The sequence below is a fragment of the Pleurodeles waltl genome, chromosome 3_1 (genome assembly GCF_031143425.1).
Source record: "Pleurodeles waltl isolate 20211129_DDA chromosome 3_1, aPleWal1.hap1.20221129, whole genome shotgun sequence".
Taxonomy (NCBI): Eukaryota; Metazoa; Chordata; class Amphibia; order Caudata; family Salamandridae; genus Pleurodeles; species Pleurodeles waltl.
In genome coordinates, this window is record NC_090440.1 from 1,302,342,864 (window position 1) to 1,302,370,498 (window position 27,635).

Genomic DNA, 27,635 nt, shown 5'->3' on the forward strand with positions numbered 1-27,635 from the left:
TTCAGCAGAACCTCGATCAGAGCCAGATCCGGGCTTTCGGGCCCGGTTTGAGCTTTCAGTGACTGGCTCACTTCTAGCTAAAAGTTACGTCTATTTGCTTTATCAAGGTCTTCTAGGGTGGTTAGAAGAATGTGGACAAATTAGCCATGTATCACCCTCGTACATTTTGTATTTTAGGAAACTACCTTTGGGCACTTTGTCTTTCAAATAGGCGGACGAGAAAAGAGAATTGTAAGCTGTGCTTCACGTTAACAGAGCAATGACAACTTTGCAGTGCGATATACGCAAATGTGGAGCACACTGTGGCATGACTAGGCTTGCTTCATATTACTGAAGCACCAAAGACATGGTGCTTAGATCAACGTGTGTGAGGCCTGCACTTGCAGTCCGTGCACAGTCAGTGGTCCTTGAGCGAAATCCGTGGTGGATACTGTCCTTTACGGTCACACTCCAGTTGGATAACCAAGCTACTCCCTATGGACACACGACTCTCACGCAGCAAGGTTGAGCAAAGTAAACATACACCTGGAGACAGTAGAAAGTTAGAAACCCTGATACAGCATGGCACTGTAAATACACACAAAACGGTCAATCTGCAATCAGAAGTCGCCCTTCTCAGTGCCAGTGATCGGTAGACAGGTAGATAAAATAATGCAGGTAAAATGACTATATTTCTCAAAAACGGAGGGTACTGATATATTCAGGTGCTGACACAACACCCAAAACCTCGACTGCATGTATGCCCTACGCGGTATATTATCTAAAGCATGGGGCGTTGTCAAGGGTTATCCTATAAAAAACATACCTCGGATACTGTGGACAGGCTGTGAGCCCTTTGCATTATTCAAGTCTGTGTAGTACCGGCCGGTCAAGGGAGCACAAGTTACACACACAATTCTCAAGGTTTCCTAGGGTATCTATATCTGGCAGTACTAAGCGCAGGGTGGGGCACATCCGTGAGTGTAAGCTCCAAAAAAGACAAGTCCATAAGGTGGTGGTGAGCAGGTGGGAGACGCACCGGTCCCAAAGTACATCTATGCAGAAGGCTTCGACCCCTGGCCTGAGGAGACAGGCTCTACGCCCGTCGAACGTCAGACATATGTGGGTTTACAGGCTGCCACGTCCCCTGGGGGATTAGAAAGCAGGTCAGAGATGTCGCTTTTCAAGTCACGCAAGAAATTCTATCTGCACACCTCCACTTTCACCTACTCTTAACTAACCTTGTCACAAGTGCCGACAAACCGGCCTCACGGAAGCTGCCCGGACTGTTCATGCTCACTGTCAAATACACGCTCTGAAGCACTATTCACAAGCAGAATGTTTTACTTGTACTGCAGTGGGACTGGGAAGCGGTCGCTTGTGATGTTCCGCGGAACAGATAGTGAAATCCATTCCCGTGGAAAAGGCATGAATTATTTAAAACCCTCAATAGCTAGAAAGGTGTCTCTCTCTCGCACGCGCGCGCACACACACACACACACATCCTCCCCCAGATTGTGCTAATACACAGCTCAGTGTGTTGACACACGTGCTGCCGAAAACATTGTGCAAACTGCAGTTCAGCCGTTCATTCTCCGAAAGACGCTAACAATTTTACCCAGGTACGTACAAGAAACATGCGGCAATCACCGGATAATAAACCCTGAGTAAAGCATGCCCCCAGCCCCGTGCAGAGGCTGCATACAGTACCTTCCAGCATGCTGACGTGCATGGCGTCGTTGGCTTTCTTCGGAACGCTCAGCATGACCTCCAGACCATCTTTGATTTCCCCTTTGCCTTCTTCGCAGCAGGTTAAAAGCTCCTGTGGAAAGAAGACAGACGGCCACTGTACTATAACCTCGACAGCCACCAGAGCGCCTTGTGCTCGACGGTCACACGGCGCGCGCTCAATGCGCCCAGGGCGCGTGACAGGCGGACCGCGGCTTGGGAAGCCTGAGCTGCTGCTCCGCCTTTCTCATTGGTTATGACGTCCACATTTCAGTAAATTAGTGTTTTGTTTTTTTTAAGCCAGGAACGCGGAACAGCAGACAAGCAGCATTTTCTAACCTGGCAATTGCCTCCACATCCCTGTTGATACTTTCAGGTTGGGCACCTAACTGAGATAGTGCTCCGGCAGCCGCCCCACTCCTTTACATCCCGGGCCCTTTTCATATAGGAAAATGCATTCTGGGTGTTGTAGTCAAGGTTTGCTTCAATCGAACCAAATAGACGAATACAGACTGAAAGCCTGACATTGAGAACACTGTCCATGAAATGGGGTGAGCCTGCATCCCTAAACTATTGAATAAGGCATAAAGACTTAAAGCACAAGCAGAATCAGGGTTTTAAGTGTGCCGGGCATTCTAAAAAGCAGGTAGTGAAACCGGACCTTACCGGGTTCTCCAGGTCTGCTCTCACCCACAGGCTGAAAAAAAATCTCAATTCGACAGCAGGACCACCCTTCACTGCCTTACAGTCCATCCACGGCCTCATCTTTTCAGAAATGACGCATTTTAAATATTTTATATAAATTGACCGTTGTTGTTTATTTATCCTATGCAACTAACAACCATTGACAAAGCCAATAGTCCTGGCTTGATGTAGGTGTATTGTTACTTGTTTTATTATATATCTGGATGCAACGACAGAAAGAAGCAGCAAAATAACAGTTGGGCGGCACATTATACTAAGCACATATTTTAAGTTTACGTGTTTTTAAGCCAGGCCATTGATTACATGATCAGCAGCGCCCCTTTGAGAGACCCCTTCCCACCGTTTTTCATCCCACTTAATGTCTTGAGCAGAATGGCAGAAAACATACATGGAAACACATGCATGTCACAGGCGTGACGTTTAGGCAGCCTGGCTGTTTTCCAGCCAACGGTGGCATTAAGAATCTTGCGACTTGCAATTTCACTTATATGATTAGAAGGGGCGACAAGACCCAGAATGCATTCTATTTAGGGGTGAAAAGTCAAAACAGGGTCACAATCGCCTTCTAGACATGTGACCAGCTGATACCGCTATGAAACATGGTTGCCCCCCACCTTCCCGAGTTTACCAACACCAGTCCTGATAAGTTGTCTAGGTCATGCGTGATATGCAGATCCAGTCCCGGTTTTTTTCTTTAACTTCTAGTCTTGTTTATTCCGTAATAAAACAGGACTTCAAGTACCAGAATTCAAAGGAAAGCAACCTGGATTGAAGTAGCATATCGTTCATAGACCTAGGGAACTTGGCAGCAATGCACGCAAGGAGCAATCACTCAGTCAAGGCGCCTCATCGTTACAGGCCGGTCTTGGCAAATCAATAATATACTTAAGTAGAACCAGGCCACAATAGTCTGATAAAATAAGTTAAACTAAATGTGCCGTGTCACATGTCCAGGTGGACTGTACCAGGGGAAATCCGGAACCTCTGGTCAGCCCAAATTTATGGCATATTCCATGTCTAGTGTTCTCGTAGCAAATACTGACTAAGAGTACCCAAAGCGTGATCAACATGAGCTTCACAGCAACTTCTTCCTTGTATGACGCAGTTAACGCCCGAGGTGCAAAGTACGAACTTTACAGCAAACAGTACGAGACACCGAGCTGCACAGAGCTCTCGTACCGTGCATGACACCTTCACCCTCCCCTGGTTTTCAGCCCTCAGCACCCTGCATGCTACGCCCGGACGTCTTTATGTTCCCTATAAAAAAGGCGTGGGCCTACATATCCAGGGTACCAAGCGCCACTGGGTGAAATCCAGGACTGGCAGAAGAGGAACATGGCATCCGGCCTCTTAAGGAGACAGTGTGATAACTATCGTGAGAGCAAAAATAAATCGTTGTGCACCAAGGATTCACTTATGGTTGCGATGAGGGCTCTATGGTGCCTTCTGCACCCCTGTGAACTATTTTGCAATTCCGGTTATTTTTTATCAATAATCTTTAAAAAGTAAGAATGTCTTTAGCTTTTGCAAGTTTTTACAGTAAGCCCTGTGTGAATTGTTGTTCGTTTTCCATATCAAGGCTTGAGTACATTCAGGACAAATTTGCCATCTGCATTCTGGGACTTGTAGCCCTGATTGCATAATTTGTTAAACAAGACTACAAGTCCCAGAGTGGAAAGAAAACATGTCTGGAGTGGATGACCTACTGACGCGTGGCCTTGGAAACTTGCGAGCCCTGGGGTAAGAGAGCAGATGTGATGTGCTGGAGCGAGAGCGGGCCTGGCATGTCCTACCTTCAGCAAGAGCTGGTACTTGGTGATTCTCTGAACCGGTTTTATCAGATACGAAGAGATTGAATTCGCAAGCCCGTGCCTCTGCTGGATTTCCTGCAAGGTAAAATGAAAATGGTGGAGTTAGGGAGAGAATAATGAGCACCCACCCATAAGGCAACACCCAATCATACTTTTTAGTGACAAAATGCAACGTGGATTTAGGCGTTTCTTACTACAGAAGTAGACTGGTCTGCTGGGTAAGCAGGAGCTGTCTCTGTCCGCTGAAGCCTCTGTGGCAGGGAGATGTCACTCACCCACACTTTACCATTGAGGCCCATGTTTCCTAGCTCCGTCTCACTCACTCATCTAGTCAAGATTTTCCTCTTTGCTTTCTGGTCCTCGTAGTACTTAATTTATAATGGAAAGAATAAGACATGCTGTCCTAGTGCAAGACAATCAAGGAATTAGGGGGCTGTCCCACTGCACTACGCTGCATACTGCTGTGGTGGGCCGAAGCAAACTATGAATCACAATTAAACAGGTCAATGGGTGAAGGTGGCTGTCCAATAGCCCCTGTATGTAAGTGAAGATGTTTTTATTATGTTTTTATTTTTATTTTGAAACATGAGGCCTAAGGCCATACTTAAAATGTAAACCCATTATGCTAACAAATGTTAAAGGCATATTATTGACAATGAATGCAGCCACTGCTGATTCTTTAGCTCACATGAGTTCTGGTAAAATCAGTTAACCATTAATAGACAGTGCTGCAAATATCACGATTTGTTTAGAAGCAACACTGGCGCTTAGCAGTGGGACTGCAAACGCAGAGATGGCAAGTTTCCCTGGTCTATGCATGATGAGCTGCTCCAGTCCAGGTTTTTCATCTGTATTCTGCGCTCTGTAGCAGGGGCGGCTCCTCCATAATAGCACAAGAGCGTTGCCCCCCTGCTCAGTCATGCAGTGACAAATAAAATGATAATAAAATAATTTTATTACCATTTTGTCACTGCCTCACTAACCCAGGCATGTCGAGGGTGGGGCCGAGCCACAGGGAGGAGGACTGGTCGGCTCTGTTAAGTGTGCATGTCGGTTTGGCGGCCCATCTTAGGAGGGCCAAACCTACAGGCGCACTTACATTACTCCAACCCAGCTGTGTTACATAGCCAGGTTGGAGAAAGGGCAAAGGTTCCCTGTGCCTGAGCGAGCGTCAAACCAGCCCACTCAAGACAAATCCCGGCGCTGCTCTCATGCTTGAATGAAAGCACTGTTTGGATTGGGAGCCTGACTGACGGGAAGAGAGGAGCGACGGAGGTGGCCGGGATTGGGAAGCATATCAACAGTACCCCCACCACTCTTGAGTGGCAGCAGCCGGCACTGATCCTGGTGCTAGTTTTCTAATGGAATAAACACGATTACAAGTCCCTGAATTCAAAGGTAAAAAATCTGGATTGGAGCAGCAAGATACAGCCAAACCTGGGAAACTTGGCAGAGCTGAAAACAATATTTTCAAAAATCCTTTCAAATGAAAAAAATGGCCCACACTACCATACTTTCTCTACACCAACACGTCAGTGCTGCCTATGGTCACAGTGACACTAAAAAAAACTAATATTTGGAAGCTGTTGCGCATGGTTGCCTTTTAAATAATAATAGCAAGTTAGCTTTGTGTGTTAGATGTCAGTGTTCGAGTTCTCTGTGCAACCAGCAAACCTCGGGTTAAGATTTAATTTGCCCTCTTTAGTTCTCTGAAGTTTTATAAAAACAAGTACAACTGAATAGGCATTTTAGGAATTGTCTGCAGTCCTTTGGAATCATAAGTGTGAAACAAAGCCCCATTTAAATACTAAATGATTTTTTAGGCCTCCACCAGTGCCAGCTAACGTATGGTTTTGTCAATATTAACAAGCAATGTCAAAGCCAATTGGTCTTGCCTTTGGGACTTACTGGCTTTGCCAATGGTATTTAGCGATGCTGTGCAACTAAAGAGGCAACAAAAAAATAAAGGTGCTATGATGCGGCTCCTATCGTCGTGTCATTTTGAAGGCACTACACATGCAGGCACCTGCAAAATGCTCAGGAGTTTTTCTTTTCTTTTTATTTACTGATCCAAGTTAGGTTGGTAAATAAAAAAGGTAGTGCAAAAACATTCTTTTTTTAAAAGTTGGTGGGAGGAAGCAACAAGGAGAGAAAGGGTGGAAGCAGAAGAGAGGGTGCAGCTGGGGGAAACACTGGGGGGGTGGAGTTTAAAGCAACACAGAAGGTGGTGGGAGAAGTACATAACATGGTCGAGAGAATGCAAGGTGGACTGCAGACAACAGCAGCAGATAGGCGAGAGAGGGTGCACCGTGAAACGGGGAAGAGGCACAAAAGGCGTGAAAGCAATGCGGGGAAGAAGCATAGAAGGGCAAACATAACACAAAGCGGTGTGGGGGGATAAAAGCACACCAATGGAAGCAACATGGAGCACAGCGGAGAGGCGAAGAGAACTACATGAAGGAGACGGAAGAAACCACACTCCCATGGAGTGCATAACCACAAAGAAAAAAAGAGTGCCTTAAAAGTAAACAGTGGGGGACACAAGTAATTAGGCCATGCTCCAGGGGAGGAACAAACACAAGAAGGGGTCAGAAAGCCCACTGAACCAGTCTTCGAAGCTGGACTGAATGCGTTTTGTAGGTTCGTTTATCAAAAGCATACCAAGTAATGCAATGGACACTACATTTTCTTATTACCACTGCACACAAATTAAAATGTACAAGACAATCCAATATGAAGTTTATGTAAATTTAAATATGCATAGTGAGCATGCGCCCTAGGGTTCACAGAAACATCCTACAATAGAGTTCCTTCTTTATGTTCACATTTTGATTTTTATAGAATAAGCTGAGAGGTCAGTATACGACTATAGGTGGTGTGTGAATGATTCTTAATCTCTGATATGACTGCTGTACTAGATACCTCGATGCTTAGTTTTAGTCGAGAACAAGTTGCTCAAGGGTAAAAAAAAAAAAAAAAACGTAAAAGTACGCCACCATTTCCCATGACAAGACAGTAACGAGTTAAATGGTTGTTGAAAAATGAAGAACTTCTACAGGAAGTGAGAGCCATGCTGAGTGAAAGGGTGGTGGTGGCAATGATCCTGCAGGTGGTTTGAATGTTTAGTGTGTTTTTTTTTCAGTGTTATACAGCACAAACTTAGCCCAAGAGCCCTGGTGCGCTTTACATAAGCACCAGTTACATTACACATGGTAAAATTATTCATTTTTCTCTCTAAGGCACAGGAAGATTAAGTGATTTGCCCAGAATCAAAGGATGTCGAGCCAACAGAGGAACTCAAATCTAGTTCCCCAGTCCCAATGTTGTCAGCTCTGGGATTAACACCACATTCCTGTTAGGGTGGTAGGTGTTAAGTGAGGGTAGTTGATAGGGTGATTGTAAGTAGGGTGGAGGTGGTGCTTAGTGTGGTGGAGGTGGGTAGGGTGGTGATTACAGTAGAGTTGGGATGGTTAGGGCAGGGTGGTGGTGGTTAGGGGTACTGTAGGGCAGTGGTGAGGGAAGGGCAGTGGATAGGGTGTTGGTGATTAGGGTTTTGGTGGTTAGAGTGATGGTAGGGTGGGGGTAGAGTGGTTGCAGGCTGGGGTGGTACATAAGAGGGGGGCTGATTAGGGTGTTGGTGGCAGCAAGGTGTTGGTAGGGTATTAGGGTGTAGGAAGGGTGGTGATAATTGTTGAATGGTAGTGGCTGAAGTCTGCGGTTCGCATTTGCCACTGGTATTCAGTTATATCAATAGTCTTGCAACCCTGCGCATGAGGATTTTGCTTCACAGTACTATAAAAATCAGACAAAAATTTTCAGAATAAGTGCATTTCACACAATGTAGATGTAGTTACATGCAGAGATCTGCTTACGTCAAAGAACGTCCCTGCGTGCTCCAGGATGAGTTGGCTGGAATCCGGCTTGTTCTTACAGTAGGTCACATACATCTGAAATTTATCCGCCTATGAAAAAATTAAACGATGTTAAAAACAGTTGCACCAGTGAACATCTCCCTCTACACAAGGAGGCCTGCAAGGCACATTCAGTTGCTGCACAAAAGAGAGGGTGAGGAGGAGTAATGCGTCGTTTACGAGAAACAATGGAGTACAATATGTATATATTAAAAATAATAGCGTGGGAGGCTGAAGGGCATGAAAGCAACTGTGAATAGCTTTGCTCATGTCGCGCCCTTTGGCGGTGTGGGTGAGAGGATATCGCAAGCATGTGTGAAGCTTTGGTCTTGTGCGAGAACTGCAGGGGTTGCCCCGTAGGGGGATTTAAGGACCAGCGACATAACAGCCACTGGGGACTGTAAGGACCAGTTTGGGGGGGCATATCAAGGGGGGGGATGCCTCCGGGTCCCCCCCACAAAGCTGAAGAACCGTGCCACGGTTGGTGAGAAAAAGGGTGGGCCAATCGTGGCCCAGGTAATGTTTTGAACCCCCCAATTAGGGGGAAGTGCCATTGGGCAGCGTGGGGGTGAGGGGTTTATAAGGGTGCGCTGCCCCTGCCAGGTTTACATCCAAAGAAGCAGGGGCAGTGAACAGGACGTCAAGAAGACCACCATTGTAGGCAAAATTGATGTTGGACTCACCGTTTTTGTTGACCCTCCTTTTTCGGCTCTCTGGGATCATTGCAGCGGCCAGGTAGCGTGCACCTGTGACTGCCAGAAGACCGCTGCAGTCGTCAGCGACACATCTGCACTGTGCAGGCTCACCCCCACCACCTTTTTGTCAGCAGGACCTTCATTGACCGCAGTGGTCTAGCAAGATGCTTGGGCAGAGGACTGCAGTTTACAGCAGCAACACAACTCTGCTCCGAAGTAGGAGGCCAGATGTGCAGGGATCACCCACGGAGGGGCACGCCACCTCCCCTTCATCACTGCCACAGCCGAGGATCCGGGAGCAGAGGACTGCACCACTCAGCGACACAACTCTGCCCGGGAGCACTTCCAAGGAGAGCCAGCCCCGTCCATAAGAGCGAGGCGAGCGCCTTTAAAAAGGAAGCGCTTCGCATAATAAAGCGGAGAAGCGACCACTTGTGAAGGGGCATTTGAGAACGTTTATTGCAGGGCGGCTGTCCCAACCCAGTGGACACTTATCAGCCCACAGGGGGATTAGCTTTGTGTTATAACATCTGAGTGCAGATCAAGTGGTCCCCGGTTCAAATGCTGGTGCCCCCTTCACACTTTCAGTAAAAATGTGATTTGTGAGTGCAGGCACAACAGGGCTGGTTAGCCTCATCCCTCAGGCAGTTAAAGAGATAATTTGGAGGAAGGAATGTTAGAAACACAGCAATGGCCTGCACCTGACTGTGTGAGAAGAGGACAGGTGAGAGAGGAAAAGAGTGAGGAAAAAAAAAGGAACTTTGACAACTGGTTAGATGCGTTCAGGGTAATAGCATTCATCACTGTGTACAAGTTCTGTCATAGTGGAGAAGTTCCCTTACTGTGCTACTGACTTATGGCTATTTGAGTCCAAAATACCCAAGGCACACATGCAATTCCATGGTGATGCACGTCTAGAATATGACAAGGGTTTCAGACTGAAAATGTAGGCACAGCCTGAAATAGAGTGGAATGAGGACAAAGGATTGGGGTACATCCATAAAATGATGGTGGCCAGAGTTTTTCCGTTGGGCATTTCCCATTTTTATGTATTGTATTGTTTAGTTTTGAGACTTTGTGTTTTGTAATTAGTTAGTAATTTGATGTGTTTTCATTTATTTCTGTATATGTTATCATGCTGAGGTACATACTGTTTTCTGAAAATTAATTAAATAAATATGGGAAAGTAATTTACCCGATCAACCAAAAGTGAGGACTTTGGTTAGTATAATTATTGATTCAATTTGTTCCTGCCTGCTATTTTTTGTGATTATGTTTAGATGGTACCCTGAGCAGGTTGGGGTTACAGGGTATTCCCTTTCTTTTTGGTGAAAGGCCAAAGAGGTCAGGGCATGGGCAGGTAAGGGTGAGCAGCCCTTCCAGACCACCAACTTCAAGGGTAAGCAGGACAAGAATAGACCAGTGCACACGCCCAAGGCATACCACTGCTGGAGAGCACCTATGGACAGGCGTCAAGAAGCAATTTGCTGGAACTACGACAATGATGAGTGCACATTGGGGGTGGGGGGTCAGCTGGCAAGTTTAGGCATGCCTGCTCAGCCCGAGCCTGTGGGGGAGATCACCCGATCTCAGGGTGCAGGCGCAACAACCACCACATGGACAAAAGAGAAAAGAAAAAGAAACTTAAGCAGAGATAAGAAGAATGGGGGTGGGGGGGGGGAAATCACAAGGTATGAGGGAAGTTTTGGGCTTGCCAGATACCTCAGTAACACACACTTAATCGGAAGACTAGCAAATGAATACACCAACAAAGACATAACAGCCTTGCTTTTGAGGGGCTTCAAAGGAAATTTTTAGAATTCCATTTGAAGGCACCACTTTTAGGGGTGGGGGATGAATTTGAAGTTGCTCAAGAGCACCCAGAGGTGGTGCAGCGGAAGATCGGGAAGCAAAGAGACCTGGGGCGCATAGAGGGTCCCCTACCCCACTTTTCCCCAAAGGGCTTGGTAATTTCACTCCTGGGGTACTACCCAAATAAAGATGCGGACAGTTTAGGCTCATTCATTCCCAGAAGGAACATCAGTGAATGATGGGATTACCCTAGAGGCGTGCTAGGTGAGGTACTCCACAGTGGAGGATGCCATAGACCTAGTAAAGACAACAGGTACGGGGTCCCTCATGGTGACATCGAGTCTGCTTTTCTAACTCCTCCCTGTGCACCCTAACAGTTTTCACCTGCTGGGCTTTCACTAAAATAGAAAGACATGCTTTGACAAGGCAATGCCAATGGGATGCTCAATATTCCTGTTTATACTTTGAGCATTTCAGCACGTTTCTGGAATTGACTCTGCACCGGCGGCACCTGCAGGGAGGCAAGCTGTGCTGCCTCGATGATTTCCTGTTCGTCGGGCAGGCGGGGACAGATGAGTGCATGGGTACACTTAGGGCTTTCCATGACCTAACCAAGGAGTTGGGAGTGCCCCTGGCGTCAGAAAAGACAATGGGTCCGGCCACAAAACTAGTGCTCATGGGAATTGAGGTGGACTTGGTAGCTGGCACATCTAGGCTGCCAGAGGCCAAGGTCATTCAGATAAAGGAGGAGATTAGGGCAATGTGCAGCAAAGACTCTCTGCGAGATGTAGAGACTGATTTGCAAACGAAACTTCACTTTCACTGCTCTTTTCACATCTAAGGTCATTTCAGTAGGGCGGGGTGTTTGAAAGACGCTTAACCAGGGTGACAGCGGGTTTGCAGGAAAAACATCATCATGTAAGGCTGGGGGCAGGATTCCATGTGGGATTCCTTTATGACCACTTTAATGGACTCCTTAAAAGGGAGGGAAGATTGGGTAACAGCCAAACAGATAGCCCTGTTCACTGACACGGCTGGCAGCCATGGTTTTGGAGCGATACTGGGAAGGGAGTGGTGCGCACGGCAATGACTCAGGAGATCGCACAAGCTGGGTGTCACTAACCATATCACCTTCCTCAAACTATTCTCCATAGTGGTGGCCCTGACAGTTTGGGAAAGTAGACTGAGGGATATGAAAATTTCACTGTGGTCTGATTAACAGGTGCCAGCTGTCCGCATATAGTGAGATTGATGAGGTTTATAATTAGGGTCGCAGCTCGAGGGTAACCTTGACAAGAGATGCCCCTGGACTGGAGAATTTACTGGTGGATACGATCTCTCCTCATATGAGCAAGTTTAGAAGGCTAGCACCAGACACTCTACAAAGGATGACACCTTTTCCAGAGAAGATGTGGGAGATGGCAGAACTGACCTGTTCATGCTAATCGAACAAGCCCTTACACCCGGCACAGCAAGCATTACAACAGATATATAAACATTGTGATGTAGGTTGAGGGTGCTGCAGTCACTGGGAGACCCACATGCCACGGCTAGAGCTGTGGAGCGCTTCACTGAATGGGCCTACTTGGAGAGGACGACAAAATTCTGATTGGAAGCCCACTTCTCTAAACTGAGAACAGGCTAGGACCTCACAACCTTGCATTACATCAGGATAGTCACGAAGGGCTGGAAGCGCTTGGAAGTGAAGAAGCGGGACACAAAGCAACCTATAGATTTTGGAAAACTGACCCTGGTGATGCCCGCCAATGAGAGAGTGGCAGATAATCCGATTGAGGTTTGCCTGTTCAGATTGGCTTTTTGTGATGGCATTTTTTTGGGCAGTCAGGGTAAGCGAACTTGTGACCCCAGCAAAGAAGGATGCGGGCTCGACATGCTTACGAGTAGCAGATGTCATGTCAGGGGTGACAAAAATACAGCAGCTTCTCAGGAGATCCAAAACAAACCAGTTAGGCAAGGGGAAATGGGTGCAACTTCACTGCATAGAGGATCCTGGGTACTGCCCCATGTGCTGCCTCCACAATTACTTGGCAGTATGGCCCATTGGAAGAGACCCTTATCTTCATACATACAAATGGAACCTGTTGAGCAGATTTCAGTTCATGGTGGTCATGCCCTGGGGCAGTGGTCCTCCCTCCCTCAACATGAGCCTCACAGGTGGCGTGACGGTAAAAAGGGGGACATTAGTGGGTTGAAAAATCTTACAGGCAAGGCAGTGTGTTAAAGAAAGGCCACTCACCTGGAGATGCCTTACGGCAGGGTGAGTAGGGATGACAGGGCAAGTAAACGCAGCCCAGACTCACCGGACGGATGACAAGGCACAAAAACACACAGACAAGGTAGTGAGTCGAGTCTAAACAGCAGTAATTATCTACACCCCTCATGAGCAGTGATAAACCAACAAGAAACTCGGTGAGTCCCAAAGCGGCGAGCATCATTCCCTTAAGGACAAAAAAGGTGTCAAAGGAAGACAAGCAGATGACTGGATTGACACATAATAACCCTGATGTTTGACCTATAAGCAATTTATGATTTATGACCAGTCACCTACGTATGATTTATGATCCTATCACAATGACTTTTGATGCCTCAGTGATTTATGCCACTATACCTTTGGATTTGTGGCTCCATCATACAGATTTATGACTGAGCACTGTGATCATGCATGGTAAATAAAATGCGGCCATCATTTTTTCATAACTAAACAAAGACCACATCTCGGTTGAACAATTTCTTTATCGACATATATAAATGTAAAGTGATGCGCATGTGCGGGCTGGAGTGAGCCAAGTGCAGTGGTTATTGCAGAGGCCGCCCCCAAAGGGGAGCTCCAGGGCCGACGCCATAACAGCTGCCGAGGACCCATAAGGACAGGTTTGACTGGTTTTGGGCTGCCTTTCCAGGCACATCAAGGGATGTGGGGTAATGCCTCCTGTTCGCCCCCTACAAAGCTGGAAAGCACGCCAAGGTTGGTGTGAAAAGAGTGGGCCAATGGCGGCCCAGGTAATGTGTTGAACCCCCTCAGAGACGGAGGGGAGAGTGCCATTGCACCTCACAAGGGCAGTTGGGGGGGGGGTGGGGGGGGATTATAAGGAAATGTTGCCTCTGCCAGGTTTAAATCCAGAGAAGCAGGGGCAGAGGCCAGGACATCGAGAACCACCCACCCACCCAACCAGAAGCACTTGCTGAAGAGGTGGCTGTAAAAAGGGGGACATTTGTTGGTTAAAGAGAGTCACCAGCAAGGTGGTGTGCCAAAGAAAGGCCACTCATCTGGGATGACTTGCAGCATGGTGAGTGGAGCAGACAGGGGCAGTAAGCAGAACACGGCACACGTAGACCAGACAATGTAGAGAGTCAAGCCTGAACAGCAGTAAGAAGCTAAACCACTTGTGAGCAGAGATAAACCAACAAGAAACTTGATGACCCCCACAGTGGGGTATATGATTGCCTTAACAACAAAAAGGTGTCATAAAGGATGACAAGCAGATGACAGGATTGGGTTGATATATAACTACCCTGATGTATGACCTATCAGCAATTTATGATTTATGACCAGTCACTTGCGTATGAGTTATGATCCTGTCACAATGATTTCTAATGCCTCAGTGATTTATGACACTAAGCTTGATGTATGGCCCCCATCATACTGATTTATGGCTGAGCACTGTCATCATGCATGCTAAATAAAATGCAGCCCTGTTTTCTCCATAACAAAGAATGCACATCTCGGTTGAACAATTTCTTTATTGACATATGTAACTGATGTGATGCGCATGCGTGGATGGACTGGGCCAAGTGCGGGAGCTATGGTTTGGTGACTATTCCTTACTATCAGGAGCATGCAAGGGGGATTACTGAAATGAGGCTACCACACACAAAATGGTACACAAAAAGTCAGCAAAAAGATACAGACGAATTTCAGGAGATCTGATAAACGGTGATTGGAAATGTAGGCATGGCACAGAAAGAGCGTGACCCAAGCACGATGGTGGGGACACGTTGGCAGCAAAATACCACCTCATTTAAATTGGCAACAAACCCTGCACTTGCTGGAATTTAAGGGATTTGTAACATGTCAACGTTTTTAATTAAACGGGCTAGTGAGGCTGCTAAGGTTCTGCTCCTCCTGGACCAATCTGAATATTTTGGTGGCAATGTGAAAAAAAGTCTAATATGTAAAATAAAAAAATAAAATACGGATTCCCAGCTGCTCAAGTTGTGTGCTTCTTCTCTTTAACTGGATTCACATTTCCTAAATTGCTCTTGTTGGCCAAGTTAGATTTCTCACGCTGTTAGTGCTACTTCATCCTAATTTTACATCCCACACACAATTTTTCTGGACACCAGGGACATAAAAATAGTGTCCTGGGATCATACAGTTAAGTTAACTGAGAATATGATGCTTGGCAGTACGGCTAACACGCACACCGACTTGCACAAAAAAGACGTTTGTTCCTTCCAACCGCTCTCATGCATCCTCACTTGGCCGCTGCCCTCCATTGCCTGGCTAGGATAGTGTTTGGGGTGTGGTAGTTTGGTTGGCCTGATTTCACACAAAAAGCCCGTCAGAGCTGTGACTCGGGTCTATGGGCTTAAAAACAAGCTGCAATCACACACAGCGGAGCGCCGATTGCATCCCCCAGAGAGGCACGTCAGTGCACACGCTGCAAGGCTTGCTGCTGGCATAAACCCCCGATTCCCTCGTGCTAACGAGATTAGTGTAACTAAGCTCCTAAATGAGTTAAGACTGCACTTACATAAGAAGCTTATGCACACAACACGTCCGACAGCAGTGTGCGGATCAACGGGCTCAGCGCCTAGCCTGTACCACTGGGTGTAGGTGGCTGGCATCCACATTCATTCTTGGAGACCGGCACTCATGCTTGTCCTCAGGCACAACAAGAGGGGTGAAAACGAAAAGGGAGGAAGAGGAAAACGGTGGCGAGGGGCAGGGATGAAAAGGACTGCAGGTGTGGGTTAAAGAGACAGGAAGTGTAGGGCGTGGAAAGAGCCCGGAAGGAGGCGGAATCCAGAGTAGGACGCCTTGGTATTCAGCAACTCCGGCACTCAGCAGTACTTCAACCTGCACTCAAACGAATCAGTTTACCATCTCTTAGAACCACACAGACAAAGCCTGGATGGAGTGGAGTAGACAGTACAGATCTGATACAAAGCTTTTGTTGCAAGAAAGACCAACAGTCACCATATCTGTTTTGATTTAGTACATACACATTTGGACAAGTGAGCGGGGTGCACGGGTTTTCCCTAAGTATCTTATTATACCTGCAAGTGAACCCCCCCCCCCCAAAAATGGCTTGTCACTGAACAGAAGCTGAGCAGTCTCGGGCCCACTGCTACAAGGATGTGGAGTTCCTGCAAGTGGAAGGTTCTGAACTGGGCAGGCTAGTTCTGCGACAAATATCCTGGAAACCCGCTGAGGAGAGAGAAACTCTTAACTGAGTTCTAGTCCTCCCTCTGAAAGGGTCCTGCAGTGACACCGATTCTCACACTAGTCATCTTCAATGAAACAGTATGGTGCACACATGCACAAACTGAAATTTGCATGTCCGCACAAGAATGTCTAGTCTCAAACTTCATGGAAATTACACTTTTGTTATAGGATTAAATGAATTACTATTACCTTGATCACAGATGTTCTTAACGGCCTTCTTCACTCGCATTACCGAGCAGGACTGAATATGTCGATGATTGCTGGTGAACGTTGAGATGTATTACTTTGGTTAAAATGAAGTAGTGATAGGTGCCCTACCTTGGGTTAAGGTACTGCTTTTAATATTCATTTAGAGCACTGAATGAAATGTCATGCTCGGCTCTCTTTGGATTAACACGGCGAATCAACACTTGTTGTTTGTGCCATGATTTTGGCAGAACGTGAAAAAAATCTCTAAAGGGCACACAGGAAAAGTACATTTTAAAAACATTATATTAGAGATGTTCCTTAACATACAGCAAACTAAATAGGCAAAAGTCACCAAATGCACAGAACCGTCGCCAAACAAATGGTTTTCCAATTGTGTTTGACGTCATAAATGTAGTCATTCACATTCAAGCACCAGGTTTTCCACACTGGGTGTGTCTTTTGTTTGCTAAGCTTGTCAGTTCCCACTTCCACTTGCCTTATAACAAGGAGCTGCTTCAGACCGAGCTGCAAAATGGGTGTAAAATCTTCCCTGTGCAGATCAGGTTTGGTGATAGTCTCCCAGATACAGACACCGCAGCTTGTTGTTGACAGTAAGAGCAAACGCAGAATGGAAAGCCTGGCACTCTTGTGCTCTTTTCACAATCGCCAATAGTGAAATAAGACTCTAGCAGCCCATGTCTTCACTGTCACCAGAGCCTAAGTGACCTTGTAACTAGCAATGATAGGGAGACCACTTCACTCCGTCTCCAGTCCTGAGATTTTCACCTAGTGATCATCGTTGATTCTAGGTGTATTTGTCTAATGAAATCAATGGATGCAAAATAAGACTGCAACATCGATCAGCATCGGGCTATTACCAAAGCTCTGGAGTGGACACAGTGTACGTAAAGTCCCGGAGGGTGGTAGTCAACCTACCTTCAGCTGCACTAGCCGTACCTAATGAGGTTATGTGGCACTGCAGCTGAATTTTATGTCAAGACCGGAGGCTCTATTATGCGTTCTTTTCTTACTTTATTTTGAACAGCAGCAGTCAAGCAACTACAGTTCCCAAAAGGATTAGCAATAGGCTAACCAATGGGAGTAAAACAGGAACTAAAACTAGACCAATCAGCAGAGGCCATAAATCATAGAGAGTACCCTTGACTGCAAGCAGCCCTCTTTTCTTGCTGCTCGCAGTGAAGATAAGTACACTCTTTCGGTCTTCCATTTACTTAAATGTTTTCTTATGCTGTAATGTCTTCTTAGCTTACTATATTTTTTTTATATTGTGTTGCCAACATTCTTTACTGCCACTGCGCGACATAATAGTATCCCCCCACCTCCGTGCAGCCGTTGGTTCCTGAACGCGCGCTGTCCGCCGCGCGCTCTAATTGCATTTTCTCTTCGCGTTCTGTCAGCGCGCTTCAAATTTAACGCGCGTCTGACAGACGGAGTTGTTTACAAACCTTCGCGTGTGCCGCAGCTCATGTGGAAGCGGCATCTCGGGACTCCGTTTTTACACTGGAGCCAAACCTTCTTTTTTTGCTCCTTCCGACGTGATTCTTCGTCTGCAGAACTCCCGCCCGGCTCTCCCCTTCGTCCCCGCCCTCGGGGAGGAGCCGTATCGCGCCCTAGAGAGCGTGTTGCTCTCATTAACCCCTGCCTGCCCAATAGCTTTTCCGGCCTCAAAGTACATTTCTTTGGATTTCTGTGTTTATTGTTCTGGTGTTTATTGTCCACAATAATTTTATTATGGATCTTGGTAGTTCACCTTTAAGGCCTGACTCTGATGAGGATGAGGAATCCTTCAAACAGGATTTAAGCAATTTTATACAATCCTCGGTGAAACATGCATTAAAAGCATCAATGGATAAAATGTCAAAGAACATTGAGAACACAGTAATGTCCATGGTGTCCAATTCTATGGCCCATTCTGCGGGGGAGGCAGAAAACGGAAAATAGCTTCTTTTAAACCAGGTAAAGGCGCACAAGCAGAGAGTGAGCTTGCCTCACACCAGACTGAGGACTTGATTCCTCCCAGGCCTCCTATGAAGGAGGGGAATTCCGCCAAAAAACCGGCATCACAATTGAAATGTAAATCAAAAACAAAACCTATTCCTGCGCCAAAAAAGATTGTTATTTCAAAAATATTGGACACAGATGATGAGGACATGGACGATTTATCTCAGTCCGATAATCCTGATGATACATTTTCCCCATCCTCTCCTCCCTCTAAACGTATCAAACTTTCTTCATGTGGCCCCTCTTCCAGTGTGTTTGATTCAGAGGGTGTTCCCATGTTTGATCCGTCTCTCATTCATCATCCTAATTCAACTGAGTGGCTCCCGTTGGACCACGTGGGTGAATACATTTCTTCCCGCTTACGTCTACCTCTGGATAAACAGACGCATTCCAAACTAAAATCAGAATGCCCTAGACCTTCGTTGGAGTCCAACATTACAGTAACTCCAGCTATCGACGAGTCACTTATTACGTTCTTTACCAAATTCGGTAAAGATCCCCGCAAGGGGGTAGACAAGGCCTGGACCACGTGCCAGGATAAACTCCTGGACGTTGTCGGCCCTCTAGCGAGAATTTTTGATTTAGCCGAATCAGCCAGATTGGAGGACTCCCCAATCGATCCCTTAGACCTTTCCCTTTGGACTCAAAGAGCCTTTTGCCTTTTGGGCAATGCAAATTCAGCAATCATTCACGAGAGACGCAAGGGTCTCCTCCTCAGGATGGACCCTAAGCTGGCTAACCTGGCTCCTCGGGATCCAGGCCGATGGTAAACTCTTTGGGGACTCATTCATCAAAGACCTTAGCTGTTTTGTCTCTACCTTTTCGTCTCTCGACAAGGCCCAACAATCATTAAAAAGGTCTTCAACCAATGTGTTTTTACCCGGGCCGGTAGAGGTAGGAGCCGCTTTACCGGCCGCACATACCGGAATCAAAGCTCAAGAGGCTATCCCAACTCCTTCAGTCCCTATTCCCAGGAATTTAAACCCCACTTTTACCCACAAAGATCAAGGGGTTTCCGCAATTGTGGTCAACGCTTCTCCAGATCGTCCAATATCCAAGGTAAGCCAACTTTCTGGCCCTCCCATGGGAGGTCGCCTTCGCTTCTTCCTTCAAAAATGGAAGTCAATTTCTGCAGACCCATGGGTTCTATCCACTATTCAGGGATACCGTATCGAACTCCTTTCTCCTCCTCTTCCAAAGTTTTCTCTCGAAATGTCCTCTCTAATTTCTTTAGAAGTTCAATCCCTCTTAGAAAAAGATGCCATCCATTATTGCACCCCAGATCCTTCCGGCTTTATCAGCTCTATTTTCCTCGTCCACAAAAAGCTAAGACCAGTAATCAACCTAAAATCATTCAACCAATTTGTCGTCTATCGACACTTCAAGATGGAAACCATCATCCATCTCAGGGATATTTTACTCCAATTCGATTGGCTAGTCAGACTAGATTTGCAGGACGCATACCTGACCATTCCTATTCATCCTTCTCACAAAAAATATTTACAATTTCATTGGAATTCAAAAACGTATCATTTTTCCTCCCTTCCATTCGGCACCTTGGTGCTTCACAAAACTATTGAAACCGGTCGTGACCTACCTTCGATCCCTGGGCATCAGACTTATTATCTATCTCGACGATATACTGATCATGCACCAGAGAAAATCTTCCCTGCTGTCTCATCTCCAGATAACATACACTCTCCTCGCCGAACTCGGTTTCCTTATAAATCACGAAAAATCCGTGGTGGTTCCCTCTCAACAAATAGAATTTCTGGGCTTCCAGATAGATTCGGTTTCGGCCTCCCTTCTCTTTGCCCGTTCCAAGGTTTCTGCAATCAAAAAAGAGTTGGTTTTAACTCTTCAAAAATACACTATTTCCCTCAGAGCTCTTGCAAGGGTCGTCGGCCTTCTCTCCTCTTCGATCCAGGCCATTTTCCCAGGACCCCTTCATTACCGCGCCCTCCAGCGTCTCAAAATCCTTCATCTCCGTCGAGGGTTGGCCTTCTCCGATCTCGTGTATCTAGATCAAGAATCTCAAATGGAAATTCAATGGTGGATATCCCATTTAGAGGCTTGGAACGGCAGATCCATCTTCCCCTCTGTGCCCGATCTTGTGTTAGAATCAGATGCAAGTCTCACGGGCTGGGGCGCCCGCTGTGGTTCGATATCGACTGGCGGTATATGGTCCGCAGAGGAGTCCAGATTGCACATAAATTGTTTAGAGCTTCTTGCAGGCTCCTTTGCGATCAGAAGCTTTACGAAAAACAGAGCACGATGCTCCATCCTGCTCCGCATGGACAATATATCCGCGGTTCGTTACATCAACCACTTAGGGGGCACCAGGTCCAGGCCTCTTGCTCTTCTGGCCAAGAGCCTCTGGGAATTTTGTCTGTCCCACAATTTTTCCCTCCTAGCCGAATATCTCCCAGGCTCCGTGAATTCCAATGCAGACTGGCATTCGTGCCATCTCTCGGGCTCCAGCGATTGGAAATTACACCGCTCAGTCTTTCTTCAAATAGAAAGAAAATGGGGTCATTTTCAGGTAGATCTTTTTGCGTCCACACTCAACACTTAGCTTCCACATTTCTTCAGTTGGCGCCCGGATCCTCTGGCCATAGCTACAGACGCTTTCCTCCAAGATTGGTCCAGGACTCTCAATTATGCCTTCCCTCCCTTTATTCTAATCAACAGTGTCTTAAATCAGGTCAGACGTCAAAAGGCGTCCCTTGTCCTGTTAGTCCCCTTCTGGCAATCACAGGTTTGGTTTCCACCCCTCCTCGAACTTACGGTGAACTTTCCAATCTTACTCCCGACGTTTCCGTCCCTTCTTCTAGACCCTTTCTAGGTTGTTATGCTTAATTTCTATCAAAAGGGTATCGGATGTTAGGTCTTTAGACGTGTCCGCCCGTCAGTTCTTACCTTCAGGTGTTTTATTTCATATTTCCAAACGCACCAAAACTAATTTACATTCTGTCTTCTATCCTTTCTTTCCTGATAAACCAAAACTGTGTGTGGGTCTTTGTTTAAAAGAATATGAAAAAAGAACTGGTAAACTGAGAACGTCCTCTTCCAATCAATTGTTGATTTCCTTTCGCAAACCTCACAATCCGGTGGCTTCTGCAACTTTGGCTTGTTGGGTTAAATGGATTATGTCCCTAGCGGGGATTGACATCTCCATTTTTGGAGCCCATTCTTCTAGGGGAGCCATGGCCTCCAAGGCCTTCGCCATGGGGTCCAGTTTAGAGGACATTCTCAGGTCAGCAGATTGGTCTAATGACAATGTTTTCAAAACCTTCTATTGCAAACCTGTTAGAACTGCTTCATCATTAGTTATTGACAAGCTTTAAACTCGCATAATAGAGCCTCCGGTCTTGACATAAAATGTAGATTTTCCTAGTAATTTATGACGGAAAGTCTTAATTTTATTAAAGACACAGAGGCAAATATTATCCCACCACAGTACTTTTATTAATATGTACTTTCTTTCTCCCTCCCAGCGACTCCTGCATTGCCTCCAGCTTCCGGATAACGCCGCTGGCCCCATCCTCTCCTTTTTCAAGAAGAAACCTCTAGATTTGTCATCGCAACCTACTCAAGATCATCTTCCTCCTTCATCGTCCTCTCGGTTTATTGGTGTGGTTCAAGACTTTTGTTCCGTTTCCTTGGCTTAGGCAATTGTCGGACTTATTTACCCACTGTTTTATGACTCTATTTGACTTGCTCGTTCAAGAAAAGAGGGCTGCTTGCAGTCAAGGGTACTCTCTATGGTTTATGGCCTCTGCTGATTGGTCTAGTTTTAGTTCCTGTTTTACTCCCATTGGTTAGCCTGTTGCTAATACTTTTGGGAACTGTAGTTTCTTGACTGCTGCTGTTCAAAATAAAGTAAGAAAAGAACGCATAATATTTGCCTCCGTGTCTTTAATAAAATTAAGACTTTCCGTCATAAATTACTAGGAAAATCTACATTGTGACCGATACACACACCGAGGTGTAGGCACATAAGTCTTTCTACAGTATGTGGAGTAAGTGATTGATCTTTAAATGGTTGCGCGACGGTAACGTCCACGTAGTCCTCTCCCGATAAAATGCCACAATCTCTTCTTAATAAAAACCTTCTAATCCTATACATTAAATCTGAGTTACAATATGTCACATGTATGATCATTTGAGTGAAAGAGGTTAAAAACAGTCTTACCCAAGTGACAAAGCAGTGGCCGACGTCTTCGGGCAGCTGCTCGTACTTCTCAAGTTCCTTGAGAAAGATGCTGCAATAGGAGAGACAGAGTTAATCGTGAGAGTGTGTCGGTGCTGCCGGCCTTGCTGAGCTGAGGAAGGATTGGGGCGAAACGCTGAAGAGTGGGGCTAAAGCTGAAGGCTAGAAACTGAGCCAAAGAACAACATACAGGCTGACTGGGCAAGTTATTGAGCAAAGAGCATTCTGACCAATGTCTGGTCTTTTCAAACAAGGCATCAGGCATGAAGGGAAAGGATAAACAGCACAATCCTGTGTAGGCTGGTCTCGGAAAAAGTGAATAGCCAGAAAGAGCAAAACGAGGGGTCAGTGAGAATGGGATGATTTTTGCCGCATACTTTTGTATTTATTTATTTATGTATTATTATTATTTTTTTAACTTTGCTCATTTCTTGAAAATCACAGAGGTTGCGAAGTTAAAAAAAAAAAAAAAATTGGTAAGAAAATCATAGGAAAATATATTTTGCGAGAAAAATGCCTTCCCAAAACCACATTTATCTACATTTGAAATTCTCCTCTGATTCAGACAACCAATGCTTCAAACACTTCACCAGACCTGAACGACCAGCAACTACATAAAACTGAACCCCACCAGCACGAAATACCTGCTGTCTGCAAGCAAGAAGCAACAACCTTGGCTCAGAGATCTGAGTCTGAATGGCTTACAACTTTCACTCAACGCCATTCTCGAAGTCATTCGGATTCACCCTGGACACCGACCTCACTCTCAAGGAACACACTGCCTAGAAAATTAAGAATGAAGAATGTCTGATACCAGCTCTCTTAACACAAGTTTGTGAATACTTTCTTTCCTGAGAGCAACTTTAGAACTAGAACTGGTGTTTAACTCCTTCTACTGTTGCATTTGGATGGTGGTTGTGCCCTGATCCAGAGTCTCACAAAATCTACACTAGGATCCCTTGAGTGGCTTCCTACACAAGGCAGTATGCTTCATCAAGTGTCTGAAGAAATATGACCATGTCAATCCCCCAGTCTGATGGAAGTGCACTGGCTTCCTTTGCAGGCCCACAGGCTCCTCAAAACTAGCTGCCTCACCTATAAAACCATCACAACAGGCATTCACGCTTATCTGGTTGGCAAGCTAACCATCTTCATTGACTCTCAGCACAGCCACAGCCAGGAAACAATCAGGTCAGAGGCAAACAAGTGCAAAATGGGAAAAGAACAAAGCAAGAGGTCTTCCCCATCTATGCACCCAGGATGTGAAACACCACCCCTGCATCCAGTAGGATGACCCAACCATGCACACATTGAGGAAGAAACTGAAGACACACTTCTCTAAAGAATATTACATCAATATGCAATAACAGTCAACTCTCACGCTTAAAAAACAGCTCTCTCTCCAATAACATGTTCACTTTATCTTTGCCTTGGACCATTTCCTGTAAAACACTGACTTTCTGTTAGGTTTACACTATACAAATACCACTTAAATACATACCTCTGCTATCGACTCAGTGGAAAAACTGTATATGTGGCACATACAAAACATAACAAACGTGGAGCCTTCATAGGAATTTCAGATCCCTCACTAGTTTTCACAGACACCGACATTATATGGTCTACATCTACAACGTTAGCCCTATTTGCTCATCCCTTTTGTACTGGTGTCTATGGCAGGCCTTACACACACTAGTTATGATTAATGTGAACAATTGTGGTGGGATCAAGATGTGGTGGGGCATTCTTTTCTGTTTCAGGCACGTTAAGTGCCACCGTGGCTATTTCTGAGAAATTTGAAGAGAAAGGTAGTCGAAGATGGATGCAGGCCAGGTGGACTGACTGTCTTTTTTGTTAACTTTGTATGTTATGTTGAATCTATGCACTTTATGCTTGGAAACAACCAAATAAAGTTTTATTGACTGACTATCTTTTTGGGGACAATTAGGCAATTTATCCTGTAATAGAGTAACTCTACAATGGACAAGAATTGATCTCAATGGTTCTCAAACTATCCTTATCCGGCGTAGGACTTCTCCAAAAGAGCCCAATTCTTCTAAGTTTGCTTGCACGCCTGGGATGGACTTGTAGCAGAGGAGCAGGTTTTTGGTGGGCATTAGAAAACTTGCTTCAATGACTCTTTTAAACACTTCCTTCTTTTTGTATATTATCAGATTCTGTCAGCAATCTCTTTGCCTCCACCTTCAGCTGTCTTCTCAAGACGGCGATAAACTGAAAAAAACACGTTAAGCAAAGCACTGTATTGAATGTACTGATGTAGAACAGACGAATGTGATGTTGCTAGGCTGGATTAGAAAAGGCACACATATACTATGAGACTGTGGTTTTTATACCAATAAACAGTCTCATATATAGGTATGAAAATTCTTTTACCAGCAATGCTTTGGAAACTCTCCTATTTTCATTCTTTCGAAATTTCTCAGTAAATTTTCCCAGAGCAAGTTGTTTTCTACACTGGAAGAAAATCTTCAGTGCAAAATAAAAGAACATCACTTTTACCAAACTGAAAAATGTATATGGAATTTCTCTCTGCAAATGCACCTTTAGTTGAGTTTCCAATACAAAATAGCATTTTCACACAAAGAAAATGAACTGTTTTCTGCAAAGTATAGATAATACAGAACTATTTTTTAGCTTTAAATAAGGATACATGTGACATGAATTGTCAATCATAAAATTTCACGCAACTGCAAAGTTTTCCAAAGACGTTTGCAAGTATTGAAAAAAGCCCCTTACACATCGTGCTTCTAAATGCCCCTATTGTTCCAACACTAGACCATGCATTGTTCTACCATGCAACCTCTCAGACCACCCATACACGGGCACCTGCAATTATGAGATTCTGCTGATCTCACAAATGTATGGATTAAACACATTAGGCACAATTTACCCAGTGCTGAACCATTAACAGATTTCAAGAAAAGACTGTTGCCAGGTGCATCAAAAGTTACTAAAAATGACACTATGGTACCTTGCGTAGACACATCGTTTGCTAAAGTTAACTAGTCACCTCTTATTTGCGGACTGTTGTAGTCCGATGCATAAAATGCTTTAGTTTTACTGTGTGTTAAAATGTTAAGAGGGAACATTCTTGCACGGGATGGGTACTACAGCTCATATTTTCCTTTCCTTGGCACAAAGTTTAGTCACGTCTGCAGCATAGTTTGCTCTTCTGCTGCCATGAAAGAAGGTAGGTTGTCATGTCATAGTGACACCCAGTGTTGACAGTTTTTTGCACGTCCTATAAGCACAGGATGTTCAGCCATGTGACGTACATATGCCGGTTATTACAGACTGTTACATGCGGACAAGAGGGCACCTTACTTGTTATGGAAGTCATAGAGCTCTTGAATGTTGCCGAAGATGATGTGTTCTTTGTTAAGAATCCCTGCAGGTATTTCTTCAACACCACTCGTCATTTCCCACAGGTAGGTCTAAGAGAAACCAACAGTGATATTTAGCATGAAAAAGCACATCCAAAACCAGAATCTACCCATGCATTTGGCCTGAACACCCAATCCATCATTCACCATCAAAAATGTATGGGAAATGTATATGTTCCTAGGATCAGGCAGAGAAGCATAGCAGCAGATAAACGCAGACTTGACAACAGAATTATTACTTGCAATAACTGTGATTCAACCTGCAACAGAGAGTAGATATTAGAGCCTGGAAGATGGATCGCAACCGAGTGAGGTGTTGCATTCTATGCACGGATACGCATCACGCCGTTGTGGTACTAGTGCGGAGTGTGAATCTCCAGGATTTTTGTCCAGGGAAATGATAGGATATAGCACCATTCCAACTCTGCCATCTATGAAAAAGCTGGAGCAGGGTAGTGTTTTCAATGCTCCACTGCTGGGAACAGAAGACGCTGTGTCGCTTGCAACTTTTCTAGATCACACAGTATGCATTTTTCCATCCTCTAGTGGTAGGAACCGTAATCATCTACATACATGACATTTTTATGCTTGTAAGGTACTTCACGTACCTAAAGTCTGACTAGCAGGTCACCAAACCAGAGAGCAGGACAGCAGACAGTTTCACACAACGTGTTGTTGCAACTGTACGTAGCCATCCGTGCGCCCTAGCGTGCCATTTCCTTTAGTCATCCACATGCATCAATAATTATAGCTGCACAAGCTCTTTCTTCTTTTTATTCATTTAGTAGGATCTCTGGTGATGGGATTAGGGTAGGTTATGAGATAAAAAAATTCTGTGACTGTTTTGATACAAAAGAATGTCAATAAATTGCATAAACCTTGAAACAATGACTACATAGAGTTACACATTTTGAAACTAGTGTTTTTGCAGTGAATTAAGTGACCTCGATATGAGTGGATGTTTGTTCTACACATTTACATTTTTAGATTTTGTTTTAGTAAATTTCTATCAGAACACAAAGAGGGGAAGAGAATGATACATGATTTGTGAAAGGATTCAAAGTGAATTCAGTTCCTGTCAAACGAAGTGTAGCTCCACACAGTGGCTATTTGTTCTGTTTATGTCGACTTTAGTTGTGAGGATATGACCTCCGACAGACATCTCTTATTAGTAATTACTCATCTTGATGTCTGTAAAAGTCACCCAATGTTTTTAGAAGTCACCTAATGGCGAGTTGGGAGGTTGGCAAATATACCCAGTGCACTTTAGGCTGAAGAGTTAAGCGGTGATGCTTTCCAATGGAATGGGAATTATTAATGCAGAGGAAAGCAGAAATAGCAATGCACCATTTAACCCAGCTGCCATCACAGGTTTGGCCCTCTTCCCCACCCGTAGCCCCTCATCAGCCTTTTTCAAGTAGCTTCCATCCACATCTTTGTTTCGCGTACTATACATCTACTTCATGCATTGTTAAGGCACTTCAGCAAGAGTTGTTCAATTCCATATCTTTTCACTTGTGACTTGTATGGAGCTTTTTCCAAGTATTTACCGTGAAAAACTACAGCATTATTAATTAATCCGTGAGTTCACGTGCTGCACCAGTGAGGGCGATGGGCTCCGAGCTTCACCTGGAAAGTCTACAGAAGACTCTGAAATCCATGCCATATTCCAAGGGCTAAAAACAGATGCACACAG

General features: G+C 45.3%; 1 protein-coding gene across 6 annotated transcripts in view; it reads right to left on the reverse strand.

Annotated features, from left to right (window-relative positions):
- Positions 1–27,635, reverse strand: part of KALRN (kalirin RhoGEF kinase) — a 1,333,112-nt gene that overhangs the window by 430,828 nt on the left and 874,649 nt on the right. For all 6 annotated transcript variants that reach the window (XM_069224644.1, XM_069224642.1, XM_069224641.1 and 3 more), the window contains exons 25-29: positions 25,881–25,990; positions 22,518–22,587; positions 8,096–8,185; positions 4,206–4,298; positions 1,690–1,801 (exon numbers count right to left, since the gene is read on the reverse strand). In XM_069224644.1, the coding sequence (XP_069080745.1) occupies positions 1,690–1,801; positions 4,206–4,298; positions 8,096–8,185; positions 22,518–22,587; positions 25,881–25,990 (475 nt within the window). The remainder of the gene's footprint in view (positions 1–1,689; positions 1,802–4,205; positions 4,299–8,095; positions 8,186–22,517; positions 22,588–25,880; positions 25,991–27,635) is intronic.